This window comes from Nicotiana tabacum, chromosome 11 (genome assembly GCF_000715075.1).
Source record: "Nicotiana tabacum cultivar K326 chromosome 11, ASM71507v2, whole genome shotgun sequence".
Lineage (NCBI taxonomy): Eukaryota > Viridiplantae > Streptophyta > Magnoliopsida > Solanales > Solanaceae > Nicotiana > Nicotiana tabacum.
This window is the reverse complement of record NC_134090.1, coordinates 40,612,316-40,627,161: the sequence shown is the minus strand read 5'-3', so window position 1 is coordinate 40,627,161 and position 14,846 is coordinate 40,612,316. Positions and strand designations below refer to the sequence as shown.

Genomic DNA, 14,846 nt, shown 5'->3' with positions numbered 1-14,846 from the left:
TATCGAAACTTAAAGACATAAGAATCCAAACAATGCAAGTTTAAATGACATGAAAAGTGAATCGAAAAGAGTTTAAATGAAGTGAAGTCATTAACTGTTCCTTTTCGACACTTCCTTGACAGTTAAATTTCATATTTGATCAATATAGATTGAAAGGAAGCTGCAAATTACAGCAACCATTTAGAAAGTAATAACAAAGCTTAACGGTTACTCCTACGCCACCCTAACTGCCACCACTTTGATTATTGTTTATGGTAATAGGTCATTCATATCCAGATGTAAAAATAGATCCCACAAGTTTTCCTCGGGCCATAACACCAGAGAGTAGGTCTTAAGAGATGGTGACATGCTCACAAATATGTCAAGATATTTACATGTGTAATTTCAATTACCTTATAACTCGGATGTAAATAAGTAATAATATCTGCAAAGATTGCAAGACAAACCACGTGCCAAGAACAAGTAGTTTGGTAAGTTGGAACAATTGAAAAAGACTTTGAATAGTGCATTTCGCGACATGGTCTCTGATAGGCTTAGTGGAATTGAAGAGTAAAGCAGCCTTAAGTTTGGACTAATTATGGAGCAACATAACTATGGCCTATTCATTCAATGAAACAGAACTTCTCATCTTTGTAAAGCAACAAACAATTCTCTTGATTCTCTGAGAGATCCATCGGTTGCTAAATTTAGAATTGAGATAGAAAACACAAAAGAAAGCATTTGGAGATCCGGAGCTTGTAAACTTAGGAGTTTTACCAGACATACAAAGGAGGGTCGAAGAGCTATAAAAAGCGATAGTAGTACTTAATTGATGGTGTCAATAGAGCCAGCAGCACAATTGTGCAAAATGTCAGGTACATCTGTCTGCTGAATTAGGAAACATGAATATATAAAGTATTGAGTCTTCTCATAAAGTGACTTGAAACAATTTGCTTATATAAAAATTGGTTATATCCATTTGACAGGAGGTTAGTCATTTTAACTCAATAGTTACAAGCAGAAAATCCTTGTTTTCTACTACTACTATATAAAATGGTTAAGAAAAAACAAGGAATTGTTTCCCTCATCGTCAAGTCCCACTTAAATGGAAGTGACATCTCTACTATCTCTCATCTTTCCCATTTCTAAAACTATTGCTTTACAAAATTTCATGGGCCGAAGAATCTGCACCATGGTTCTACTCATAATCTCCTCAAGCGGGAAGTAAGATCAACGAACACATCCTCTTTGCAAGGTATTGTGAGACCGCCCATTGGGTGATCAAATCCAAACTCTTCTTCAGCTTGAGCTAATAAGTCTTGGAATAAAGGCTGGCTCAGGTATGATATTGGCACGATGAATCTCTTCTTCTGGCTCTCTCCTACATATACTGCGCAATGTCCTTTTGGAACGCTTCCAGTTGTTGAAGACATCCTTAGGATTCGACTAGCCTGAATAAATGGAGTCACTTTGATACCCATTGTCTCAAGGAATATGATGTAACTTGTAAATGATGAAGGAAAATAAATAACAAGAATTTTGAGAATTGCACAAAAATAAAATGTTTTTTGAATATCAGGATACTTGTGTTTTGCTCAAATGCTTTGTGTCTCATTATATATAAGTTTATGACAAGTTTCATATCCAAATGTTTAGTGGTTAAGAGAAATTTGTGGCTACTGGTGAGGGACAATGGCACATGAAGTTTTACATGGTTTTGCCTACTCTATTATTGTAAAAGTATTCAGACCATAAGTTTCACTAGGCCCTACTGCTTCTATGATTTGGAACAGAAAAAGACACCCTTAAAACATTGTCTTCTAACTCTTTGACAAGCACTTAGAAGAAAATGCCATATTTGTGGAACGACAACAAAATTCTCATAACTAATAGGCCTCGGTTGTCGACCAAAGTGAAGAAAAGTAGAAACTTATCATCTTTTATCATTTCAAACAAAATTCATCCACAAATTTAAGGCCCTGTATCAACCTGGCCAAAAGGCATTAGCACATGGCTTTGCCTTTTGCTGTTAGTAACATAACTTCAGCTCTAACTCAAAGCCTATCTACAGCCTCTTGTATAAATAATCCTCCTTTCATGAGCCTTTTCATCATAAAACAAGCATTATCAGTTCATTCATCAAAGATCCCTAAGGTTCTAATTTACTTTCTTGTTTCTAGTCTTCCAGAGAAATGAAGATGCTCAGTACTAAGAAACTCATCGACATGGCCAAGAGATGGCAGAAGTTCGCGGCCAAGCAGAGGAAGAGGATTTCATGTCCAAGAAACGGCAATGACACAGACAGTTGTAGTACATCCTCATCCTCTATAGTTGAAAGGGGTCATTTTGTAGTATATACAGCTCACCAAGCACGGTTCATCATTCCCTTAGCTTACCTTGAAAATGAGGTTATTAGGCAACTTTTAAGCATGTCTAAAGAAGAGTTTGGGCTACCGAGTGGTGGACCTATTACATTACCGTGTGATTCAGACTTCATGGACTACATCATTTCACTAATCAAGAACGGTGTATTTGACGGAGATCTTCACAAAGCATTGCTCCTCTCAATTACTTCATGTTGCTATTCCACTTCTTATTTGCAAGAAAGTGAAAATCAACATATTCTTGTTTATTGAGTCATGACATCATGTTTTGTAAATGATAGCACAAAATAGATTGTATAGCAGTTGAAAAAAATAGACAACCGAAAGCTTGTATTATTAAAGAGGGAATAGAGCCTTATCTTGAAATTAACATTCAATATCATACTTGTGGTAAGACCAGATAAAATGTCGATACAGTTATATGTTCGCTCTTGAGCTTCGCAACTCCCTCTTCCATGTCATATGTTCCTTTCTCTAGAATCAAACTAGAAAGATTACAATTTTATGGTTAACCAAATGGATAAACAACCCGAACACGCCAACATATACAATTGACCTCCTGGATTGTCAATGAGTCTTGTTTTTTTAGCATCAAAAGTCACTTCAAATTACCAGCTCACTATTAGTACTGCTCGCTGAATCATGGAAAAAATTGTCTTCGCACATGTAAAAAATCTGATAACACGAAATTCTCAGGCATGATCCATGAAGCACAGAAATGAATTTAAATTATAAACACTTGACAGTTCACATTTTTGTACACTATCAGTGAAACTTTACCTTTGATAGTAAGTTAATTACTGTTTTATCAGGTTACCAATTAATGTTTGTAATATATATTTAGCTATAATTACCTTATAAGTGACTTGATTTTGTAAATATGTCCGTGCACAGAATTTAAACTCCACAAAATGTCTCTCAAATTTGGGTTATCGCTGCAAAGTTTTTATGTAAAATGTCTATGGATGCAATAAATTGCATGTAATTCATATGGAAATTAGAACACCTGGACTTCAACAAGACCAGTGCTCTGAGCAAAGACGACTTCAATAGTCCCGTCGAGTTTAGGTCTCCAATATCCACTCTCAGAATGCATAGGTTGTCCGGATTTCAAGTTTCGTGTCTTTTGAGAATAAGCAATCACTGGCTGTTTAACAAAAGAAGAAAATATTATGCAAAAGTTATCACATGTACAGTCAGGAATTCTAATAAAAGAATTTACAAACAAGCAAGAATGCAACACTTATTTGAACATATCAGTTAAAATAATTTTTGAATCCCATTTGTCACTGCATTTGAACAACAATAACAACAACATACCTAATGTAATCCCACAAGTGGGGTGTGGGGCGGTTAGAGTGTACGCAGAACTTAGCCCTACCTTTAAGAAGGCAGAGAGATTGTTTCCGGTAGACCCTCGGCTCAGGAAAGATAAATGAAAGGGACAATAACAAGCAAACCAAATTTGACAACCGAAACGAAAATACAAAACTAATACTAAGGAATGTAAACAGAAAATTGAAAAAGGCAGTTGTCGCTGCATTAGAAGATTCCGTTATTTTAAGGAGGATTCAACAATGTGTATATATACAACAAAACTGTTGGGTTTTTTATGTATTTAATTAATATATTAAATACTTAAAAGAGGGTGAATGGGAAATGGAGGGAAATGAAATTTTTAAGTGAAATTTTAAGTCCCCCCTCCCCCCGGTAAATGGACATTGTCCCATATTGGAAGAGGAAGAGGTTTTTTATGGGTATATAAGCAATTGCTCTTCTTAGCTCTTAAAGAGTTGAGAAGAAGGCAAGCCTCGTCGTCGTCGTCGCTCGGCTCGGCATCGGCTTCGGCTTCGGCTTCGGTCAAACGATTGATTGATTAACTTTTTGGACCAAATTTATTTGTTAATAGTAAAATATTAACAGAAATGTCATTAAATATTTATTTTAATAACAGAATATTAATATTAATATTAAATCCAATCTGTTTTTCTGTTTTGGTAACAGAAAATTAACTACCCTCTTCAATTTTCCCTCTTTATTATTGAGTAAGTAGTCATTTATGTAATGGCATTTATGTTGTGGTGGTTTTGTAGAAACAGCCATTCTGAAGAGTTGCACCTCTTCAGATTTCAGCCCAACTTTGGCTATAAATACAACACTATTCTGCTCAGAATTTCACTACGATTTTCTAAGTTTCTCCTCCTTCTTCTGCATACTTTTAGCATCAAACAAAGTAATAGAAAGTGTGATTTGCTACCGAACTATGTGTCCGCTGAAACACTGGGGTTTGAAGTACCACTATACCAGTGTGTAATTCGTTCTATCCTGGGAGGAAATAATTCATAACATTGGGTACTAGGAGGGGATTAAATTCCTTAAGAAAACATTGTGAATTCAGTGGGCTCGAATTGGTTTTTTGTTATTTCGTTGTTCACTTCTATTTATGTTCATTTATATTTCCAGAATTATTTTACAAATACAATTTACTAACAAGCTTATGGAATTTAACTATTTTCTATATTTGTACTCACTCTTTCTCGAGAGTAAAACTTTTGTGGTTTTGTACTCTATTGGAGATTAAAATCTACGTGATTTTAATGTTTGTGTCATTCTTTTACAGAAATGACTAATGATAACGAAAACCAAGTTGTTCCGATAGTGACTGCCAATGCCTCAACAAGCTGAACAACACCGGCAGCATTGGCACCGGCGGAGAAACCCGAAAAATTTTCCGGGATTGATTTCAAGCGCTGGCAGCAAAAGATGTTCTTCTATTTGACTACTCTGAGTCTCCAGAAGTTCATCAAGGAAGATGTTCATGTGTTGTCCGATGAAACTCCAGAAACTGAACGCTTTCTCGTGATTGAGGCGTGGAAGCATTCAGATTTTTTGAGCAAGAATTATATTTTAAGCGGGCTGGAGGATGCTTTGTATAACGTCTACAGTGGCGTGGAAATGTCAAAGGAACTGTGGACTGCGCTTGAAAAGAAATACAAAACTGAAGATGTCGGATTGAAAAAGTTTGTTGCTGCAAAGTTTTTGGACTACAAAATGGTAGATAGCAAGTCTGTTATTACCCAAGTCCAAGAATTGCAAGTGATTATTCACGATCTCCTTGCTGAAGGTATAAATCAAATTAATATTGATTTTAAAAGTAGTAATCTTAGTATTTTTACTAACAGAAAGTTCATTGAAGGTCTTGTCATCAATGAAGCATTCCAAGTAGCAGCGATGATTGAAAAGTTGCCTCTTTTGTGGAAGGACTTCAAAAATTACTTGAAACATAAATGTAAGGAGATGTCCCTTGAAGATCTCATTGTTCGGTTGAGAATCGAAGAGGACAACAAAGCTACTGAAAAGAGAGGCCGTGGAAACTCAACAATAATGGGAGCAAATATTGTTGAAGAGAACAAAAAGAGGAAGAAGGCTTCTGGACCGAAATACAACCCAAGCAAGAAGTGGTTCAGTGGAAACTGCTACAACTGTGGAAAAATCGGACACAAATCTACGGAGTGTCGTACTCCGAAAAAAGACAAGAAGAAGGGTCAAGCAAACATGGTTGAAAAGCATGACGATGTTGATGACTTATGTGCCATGCTTTCCGAATGCAACTTGGTGGGCAATCCTAAAGAGTAGTGGATTGATTCTGGAGCCACTCGCCATATTTGTGTTGTTAAAGAAGCTTTTGCTACTTATGCTCCTGTTGGACCCGATGAGACGATTTCTATAGGAAATGCTGCAAAGGCCAAGATTGAAGGATGTGGGAAGATATTTCTCAAAATGACTTCCGGCAAAGTCATGTTCCCAAGATTAGGAAGAATTTAGTCTCTACTGGACTTCTTGTTAAGAATGGTTTTAAATGTGTTTTTGTTTCCTGTAATAAGTAAGAATGAAATGTTTGTAGGAAAAGGTTACCTCACTGAGGACCTTTTCAAGCTGAATGTAATGGTTTTTGAAAATAATAATAAAATTTCAGCTTCGTACTTACTTGAGTCAAATGAATTATGGCATATATATTTGGGTCATGTTAATTATAAAACCTTACGGAAAATGATTAATTTGGAAGTATTGCCTAAGTTTGAATGTGATAAATGAAAATGTCAAGTATGTATGGAATCTAAGTATGTTAAGCATCCTTATAAGTCAGTTGAAAGGAATTCAAATCCTTTAGACTTTTCACACAGATATTTGTGACATGAAGTTAATACCATCTCGCAGTGGAAAGAAGTATTTCATAACTTTTATTAACGATAGTACTCGATATTGCTATGTTTACTTATTTAATAGTAAAGATAAAGTAATAGACGCATTCAAGCAATACAAAAATGAAGTTGAAACGCAACTTAACAAGAAAATCAAAATGATAAGAAGTGATAGGGGTGGTGAATATGAATCTCCTTTTGAACAAATATGTTTAGAATATGGAATTATTTATCAAACAACGGCCCCTTACACACCCCAATCCAATGGGATTACATAAAGAAAGAATCGTTCATTAAAGGAGATGATGAATGCATTATTGATAAGTTCTGGTTTGCCACAGAACTTGGGGGGGAAGCCGTTCTTATGGCTAGCCGAATACTAAATCGAGTACCCCATAGCAAAATACAATAATCCATTCCATATGAAAAATGGAAAAGAAGGAAGCCCAACTTGAATTATTTTAAAGTGTGGGGGTGTTTGGCAAAAGTGCAAGTTCCTAAACCTAAAAGGGTAAATATAGGACCGAAAACCGTTGATTGTGTTTTCATAGGATATGCGACTAATAGTAAAGCATATCGATTTCTGGTTCATAAATCAGAAAATCCCGACATTTCATAATAATATGGTTATAGAATCAGATAATGATGAGTTCTTTGAAAACATATATCCGTATAAAAAGGAATGTGAGTCGATTGGTGAAGGATCTAAGCGACCTCGGGAAGAAACAAAAGAAAGTACACTTAACCAGGAGGATCCAAGATGTAGTAAACGTCAAAGAACGTCTACTTCATTTGGACTAGATTTTGTGACTTTCTTATTGGGAAATGAGCCTCAAACATTTAAAGAGGCTATGTCTTCTTCGGAATCATTGTCATGGAAAGAGGCAGTCAATAGTGAAATAGAATCCATATTGAACAACCATACATGGGAATTGGTTGATCTTCCTCCTGGAAATAAACCGTTGGGTTCTAAATGGATATTTAAGAGGAAAATGAAATATGATGGCACTATTGACAAATATAAGGCAAGATTTGTGGTCAAAGGGTATAGACAATGAGAAGGTCTTGACTATTTTGATACATACTCTCCAGTTATAAGAATTATGTCCATACGAACGTTAGTAGCGTTAACTGCAGTTTATGGTCTTGAAATTCATCAAATGGATGTAAAGACGGTCTTCTTAAATGGATAGTTGGAGGAAGAAATTTACATGGAACAACCTGAAGGGTTTGTGGTTCCAGGTAAAGAAAAGAAGGTCTGTAGACTTGTTAAGTCCCTTTACGGATTAAAACAAGCACCCAAACAATGGCATGCAAAATTTGACCAAACAATGTTGTCAAATGGATTTAAGATAAATGAATCTGATAAATGTGTGTACATTAAAAATGTTCCAAATCACATAGTCATTGTTTGTTTCTATGTGGTGATATACTCATAACGAATAATGACATTGCCAACATAAATGCTACTAAGTGTATGCTAACTAGCAAGTTTGATATGAAAGACTTGGGAGTTGCTAATTTAATTCAGGGAATTAAGATCCATAAGACTTCTCAAGGTCTGGCATTGTCACAATCTCATTATATTAAGACAATACTTGAAAAATTCAAGCACTTGGGCTTTAAAGTTGCAAAGACTCCAATTGACGTGAATCTTGCATTAGCAAAGAACAAAGGCAAAAGCATATCACAATTGGATTATGCTCGTGTGTTGGGTTGCTTAATGTACATCATGAATTGTACACGACCAGATATAGTTTGTGTTATAAGTAAATTGAGTCGATATACGAGCAATCCAGGCCAATCTCATTGGATGGCAATGTAACGAGTTTTGGAATATTTAGAACATACCCGGGGCTTTGCTTTGAACTATGATCACGACCTACCCTGCACTACTATTGAGTAGCGAGAGAGGGTCGAAGAGCTTTTACCCGATTTAGGGTCGGGATCGATTTCCACAGAGAGCTAGAATTTGGAGTCGGGTATCTATCTAGTTTAGAGTTACATATGTGTTCCAAATTGCACTTCTAATCATTTTGGAGTTTTTGATTTACTTCTACTTTTATCAAACTACAATGGTAAATAAAACTAGATTAAGCTAAGAGTAAAACTAATAAGGATTGTTCAAATAGTTTAAAAGGCACTAGGGTAGTGACTTTCGCCTATGTGGTCAATTGACGGGTAATTGAGTCTAAGACACGATTGACATAATTGGGGAGTATGATATAATCGTTGAATGATATTACCCACTCTACACCTCTCGGTGGTTTGAGTGGTTTTGCCCGAATTGACTTTCTCAAGACCAATTGGGTATGCAAATTTGCACAAGCAATCAAGGTTCAAGTCGGGTATTACTCTCTCGAGGTTTAACCCTTTAATTAGGGCTGTCAATCTCTTGAGTATGCTCCAATTTCGGAGACTTAAGCTCTCTTTCTCAAGAAGAGCTCAAGTCAACTAAACACAAAATAGTGTTTGCAACCACTAATTCAACAATTAACCATGAAATTGGCCCAAATATCAAACACTTATAGTCAATCTAGCCCTAAAATTCAAGACCCAACAATTACTCACACTAGGGTTGAGCCACAACCCTAGCTTATGGGTCTAGATACTCATAATTAAAGAAGAAAAACAAGAAATAGATGAAGAACCACTCATATTAATTAATTAATAAGATAAACAATAAGATTCAATGATGAAATATAGATAAAATTTCCCAAAATGGCTAAAATATTCTAACCCACGAGCGCAGCTATGTTTTAAAACTATCTAATACCCTAAAATGGGAAAAGAAGCTATTTATACTAAGGTGAAAAATCTGAACAAAAATAACCCTGCGGGGCTAGTGCGGACCGCACAAAATGGTGTGCGGCCGCACTAGGGCTCTGAGCTTGAAAATATGACTCTCTGAACTCGGGTACTGCGGACCGCAGAGAATGGACTGCGGCCGCGGAGGCTTCTAGTGCAGTCCGCATAAAATGGAGCGTGGACCGCATTGGCTTGAACTCGGAATTTGGCAACTCTTTGATCCTCCTTACTGCGGACCCCACTAAATCGAGTACGGCCGCATTGATCTTAGTGCAGACCGTACAAATCCTAGTGCGGCCGATTGCCTTTGTGCCTGAATGTCATGCTCTCTGAACCTCATAGTGCGGACCGCACAGAATGGTGTGCGGCCGCACTGGACTTGTTTTGCCTGAGCTTTGTCCTGTCTTGATACTTGTGCAAGTTTCACTCCTTTTGAGCGGATATTTGACTTCTTGTCTCTTTGTTGATCAAACCTGCAATCAAGCACAACTTGTGAGCCTTTGGAACTATTTTGTACACATTTCTAATCAAAACTTAAGCAAGAAGGAGTATAAAATGTATCAAAATCCCTAATTATCAACTCCCCCAAACTTAAGCTTTTGCTTGTCCTCAAGTAAACAAAATAAGACCCGTCCCTCAAGAGAACATCCAAGAAAATTTCAGCTATCCTAAAGTAACCTCATCTAGTATCAATTGGGACTAACAATTGCCCTCAATACAAATGAATCATTAACAACTTTTACTCTTTGAAACTCCATGGATTAAGTGTGACACAGGAGCATTAAGAGTTGACTTAACACATCAAAGAACTTTCTATTACTTTGGTCATTGTGGAACCCAAACTCACACATCCTCAACTCTCCCTAAACAAACCTCACCTTTAGAATAGTGGCACCCAGAACGAGGTTATTGGAAATCCACTCATATCTCTCAAGAAAAAGGTCACAAGTCCGGCTCTAAGTACCATATGCTTGCCCCTTATCTGAGTCACCACTAATGTAAGCTTCATTCAACTCAAGATCATATAGGGCTTTTGTGGAGACATTGTGAAGTCTTTTGGTTCAGGGTAGGAAATTTTTGGTCTAAGTAGGTTTCATCTTCCCTTAAGCACTTCTTTTGTTTCATTTGGAACACTTTCACTTGACTCTTTGAGTCATTTCACTTCTTTCTAAGGAGTTAGAGAGACACATTGTCACTCTTTCTTATACATTTCAAACTTTTTCTCTCTTTTTTTCAACTTTTCACACCTTTAATTCATTGCTTTTCTTGAGTCCCTTTTTATTCTTTTTCACATTGAACATTCTTTTTGTCTTCTTTTTTTTTGCTTTTCTTTCTTTTTCATTGTCTTTCTTTTTCTTCATTTTTTTGTGCCCTTTTACCACTTTGTTGCAATCCTCGTCTCCCCCCCAAAGCCATGTGCTAAAGGAAAGATTGGGTGCTAAGAAAGGGTATCTTTTAGAACGGGTATAGGCTTGTATTATGGGTCTTGAAGGGAAAAGGTCTAAGGTTCAAAAGGGTTGACTAGGGATCTTATCATTGGTAGGTTATGGAAGTGTTCAATTTATCATTTGGATTAAGGAGAGCCTATAATCATGTCTCAAGTCAAATTCACTTAGTATTTCGCCTCAACAAACATTCAGGGCAAGTTCTAGACCAATGGCTCGGGACTTGGACTTGCAATGCAATTACTCACCACACAAGCTATGGGGTCGCTAAAGACATAGAGTTAGGGGCGCACAACAACCTTAGATAAGATTTGAGCACACACTGGTCCCAAAAAATCACTTGATGATTTTCGGTCAACATAAGAGTCTCAAGGTCACGACTTTCACCATCCTAAACACAACAATTTGTTTTAAAATCATAAGATCAAAGGCAAATGTGCTAGGCCCAAGTGAAGCTTTAATTGAGGCACCCTTAACTACTAACTACTAAAAACAAAAAAGAAAAATGGACTCAAACCCTTAAGAAGGTTGTCATGCCATCCATCATTGGGAAGAGTCACCCGGTTCACACAAAACTCCACCTTTGGAAAGAACCGTGGCTTTAAGAAAACCAAAGGCTTATTGCAAACTTTCAAAACAAGAAGCTACGAATCATAAATAAGAAGCTAAGAACGAAAAGTTGCGAAAAGTAAAATGAATATATACAAGAGGGGATTTGTTGAATATATAATAGATGGATGAATATGTACAATATATAACATAACTTTATATACATACCCAAAGTTAAAAGTGTAATAAATGTAACGAATATTAAAATTATATACAACCCAAAGATGAAAAGATAAGGAAAGCATAAAAAGTATCAAATATATATACAATCATCCGAATGAATCCATAAAAGTAGGGTCTACCCCCTCAAATGAAAGCTGGCATTGTCCCCAATGCCAACTAAACTAAATAAAGCACCAAAAAGAGAAAGGGAAAAAGGATATAGGGACTCCCTATGGCATGTATGTCTGCATGGGCTCCTGAGTGGTCCCTGGGTCCTCACTGTGCTCGGGAACCTCAGACTGGTTTCCTGTGGCCTGCTGCTGTGCTGTTGTGACCTAGGCCTGGACAGGCTCCCGAGGTGCATCCTGTGGCTGACTTGAGGAGGTCTCCGGAGGGTCTGCCAACTGGATGACTGCATCGTCCGCTCTGGGAATCATCCTCTTCCTCTTGGGAGGCCTATGGGACTGCTCGGGCTGGGGATGAGCTGATGGTGTTGGGTCCTATAGTAATAAGTCCAAAGGTTGATGATCTGCCTTCATTCTGTCAACATCAACCCTCAGCGCCTTCACGGACTCCATGGAGGTCCGTGTCTTCCTCAGCTTCTTGTGCTTCCTAGAAAGCTCCTTGAGAGCCTTGCTGTGTGAATCAACTACCTCTGTGAGCACCTTCTGAGTGTCGAGAATTTTCTGCTGGTTGGCCAAAATCTCCTTAAGAGCATCCTCTATGGACTGGGGGACCTATGTAAGTGGAGGTGCCGACTGAGCCTCTACTATGGTAGTGAGGGTAGACAACTTGGATGACGCAGTCTACATCCAGTTGTTGGTACTGAGGAGAGCCTGGCTCAGTCGGTGGGCAGTTACTGAATAGGCACGGGAAGAAGGGATCTCTGGGTCTGCTGAGGTGGATGGGCCAGGAGGGATATCAGTGGAGGTGGAGGCAGGCTGAGCAGAAGCCACTACCACAACTAGCTCTTCAGACTGGCCAGTTGAAGCAGTAGTTGTTCCCTTGAATTTCTTGCTCTTGGTGTTATCATCCCCCTGCATGTTGTACCAAGAAAATGGGGCCTTCACTTTGACCTTAATGTCGAATGGCCTCTTTTCAACTTTGAGGACCCGGAAATACATAGTCAAAAAGCTGGGGAAAGGTAAGTTTTTGTTATTCTCAGCACCCACAATTGTAATTATCCTCGACATCACATTTCCCACATTGATTGGATACCCCGCCATAATCGAAGCCACCAAAACTGCCCGGTGAAGAGGGAGGGAGTTGTCATGAGCCGTGGGGTCCAACCTGCTACATACAAATGTTTCCTACCCCTGTGCCTCGAAATTCAAACTACGTCTCAAAATCTTGACGCTCGCAGTCAACCAATTGGGGGTAGTATATGGGATTGCCAGGTACTGTGTCAACCAGGGACGGACCTCCTTGCCTAATTCCATCTTCGCCATATATAGTGACTCATCCTCTTCATTAAAGCCAAGGTAGTCATTTATGGTTTTTCCGTCAAATAGCACCTTCAGGTTTCGCACCTTGGTCACTTTGGAGCCCTTTTTGATGTGGGCAACATTGGTGTAGAATTCCTTTACCAAGTGTTCATTGGCATCTACACATTCATCTAGAAAATGCTCCCAATCAACTCTCTTCCTAAACTGCCTCCTCATATTGGGGTTGTGAGGCAGTAGATCTCTAACAACAAAACTACGCTCCGGGATTAATTTCCTTACCGGCCATCATTCCCTGAATTTGTGGTACGCTACCTCACTAACAAATCGGTCTTGCCACACCTCCGGTTTCCTAGTTCTAGAAATACCCCACACCTAAGGTTCACCCCCTTCTCCAACTACTTCTTTTCCGCATACTTCCTCATCATCACCTATTGCACCCTCTCCAGATAATAAAGCTGTAGGAGAGGTGGAGTATTCATCCCCACCGCCTTCAGCTAAGCCCTCAGACGACCTAGAAGACACATTTACTGATGTTTGGGCAGCGGGTGAAGTGGGAGGAGTGTCTCGTAGTCTGTGCCTCTCCGGCCAGTCAGGGATGTATTCTGGGATTGAGTCTAAAGATATCTCCTAGGAGGGCTTGTACTCACTCCCCGGCATGTCAATGACCCTATCAACAGCTTTAATCATTTTCCTCTTGTTTTAATGTTTTGCCGGGATTGAATAGTCAATCTCACCATTTTTTGTTTCCCTCCCCGGGAGGATTCTCCTCTGCTTGGTTGTTTAGAACCTTTACCTCGTTGTTTCACCATTGTCTGCAAATACAATCCAATAAGCTTGATAGTATCAATAGAAGCAGTTAAGAAACAGAGTTGCAGAACAGGGAGGAAAAGTTGCAGACAGTTCTCAGAAGTCACATAGTGCGGACCCCACAAAATAGTGTGCGGCCGCACAAGGGTCAATGCGGACTGCACAAAATGGCCATGCGGTCCGCACAGAGGTGGGGCTCAGACTACCCACTCTTTGTATCCAGGCAGTGCGGACCGCACAAAATGTAGTGCGGCCGCACAAGGACCAATGCGGTCCGCACAAAATGTAGTACAGCCGCAGTCCCCAAGGTTCAGCTTTCAGGACTTTTAGCAATGCGGTCCGCACAAAATGGTAATGCAGACGGCACAAGGGCACCGCGGACTGCACAGAATCGACCGCGGTCCGCACTGAGTGCCCAGAAGCAACATTACTTAGGGTTTCATAAATCTTGATTTTAAGTCTATTTTTCCACCTAAGTAGTGTCCCAACATGTTTGCCCAGTGTTGTCAAGTATCCAACTCTACTCTAACAAGATATTAACTAATCTAATTTTAATCAAATCAAAATAAGTATGGTAATACAAGAGATAAACTAAGAAGACAACAAGTTAATGAAAATAATAAAATAAAGACAACTAAATGGAAGGGAATGTTACCAGATGTGAGAAAAATTTAAAGTTAATGATTCCAAGCAGTAATTACGAGAAAGATGGAGAATGAACAGTACTTTTGTGAGTCTGAGAATTAAAGGATCAAAAGTGTGAACGTTGGGCCTCAGGCACTATTTATAGAAAAAGTCCTGGGGCCCAGCTTACATACCTAGTGCGGACCACACAAAATGGACCGCGGTCCGCACCACATAGCCTTTTTCAAGATTACATAGACAACCCACCGCGGTCCACACAAAATGGCATGCGGCCGCAGTGGTCCACCGCGGACCGCACAAAATGTATTTCGTCCGCGGTGGCAAACTTCAGAGAGTTGGACATTTCCTCCTTCACCAGTG

The 14,846-nt window shown here is 38.7% G+C and overlaps 1 protein-coding gene and 1 pseudogene across 1 annotated transcript; one reads left to right on the top strand and one right to left on the bottom strand.

Annotated features, from left to right (window-relative positions):
- Positions 1–1,181: 1,181 nt before the first annotated feature.
- On the bottom strand, positions 1,182–1,460 carry LOC107827717 (auxin-responsive protein SAUR21). The gene has a single exon (XM_016654899.2). It carries the CDS (start codon positions 1,458–1,460, stop codon positions 1,182–1,184), a length of 279 nt encoding a protein of 92 aa, XP_016510385.1.
- Positions 1,461–1,464: 4 nt separating this feature from the next.
- Positions 1,465–2,795, top strand: LOC107827716 (auxin-responsive protein SAUR66-like; annotated as a pseudogene).
- The last annotated feature ends 12,051 nt before the right edge of the window (positions 2,796–14,846 follow it).

What these genes read in the sequence shown, in the direction of transcription:
- LOC107827717 (XM_016654899.2), bottom strand. Translation starts at nt 1,460, where the DNA reads ATGGGTATCAAAGTGACTCCATTTATTCAGGCTAGTCGAATCCTAAGG.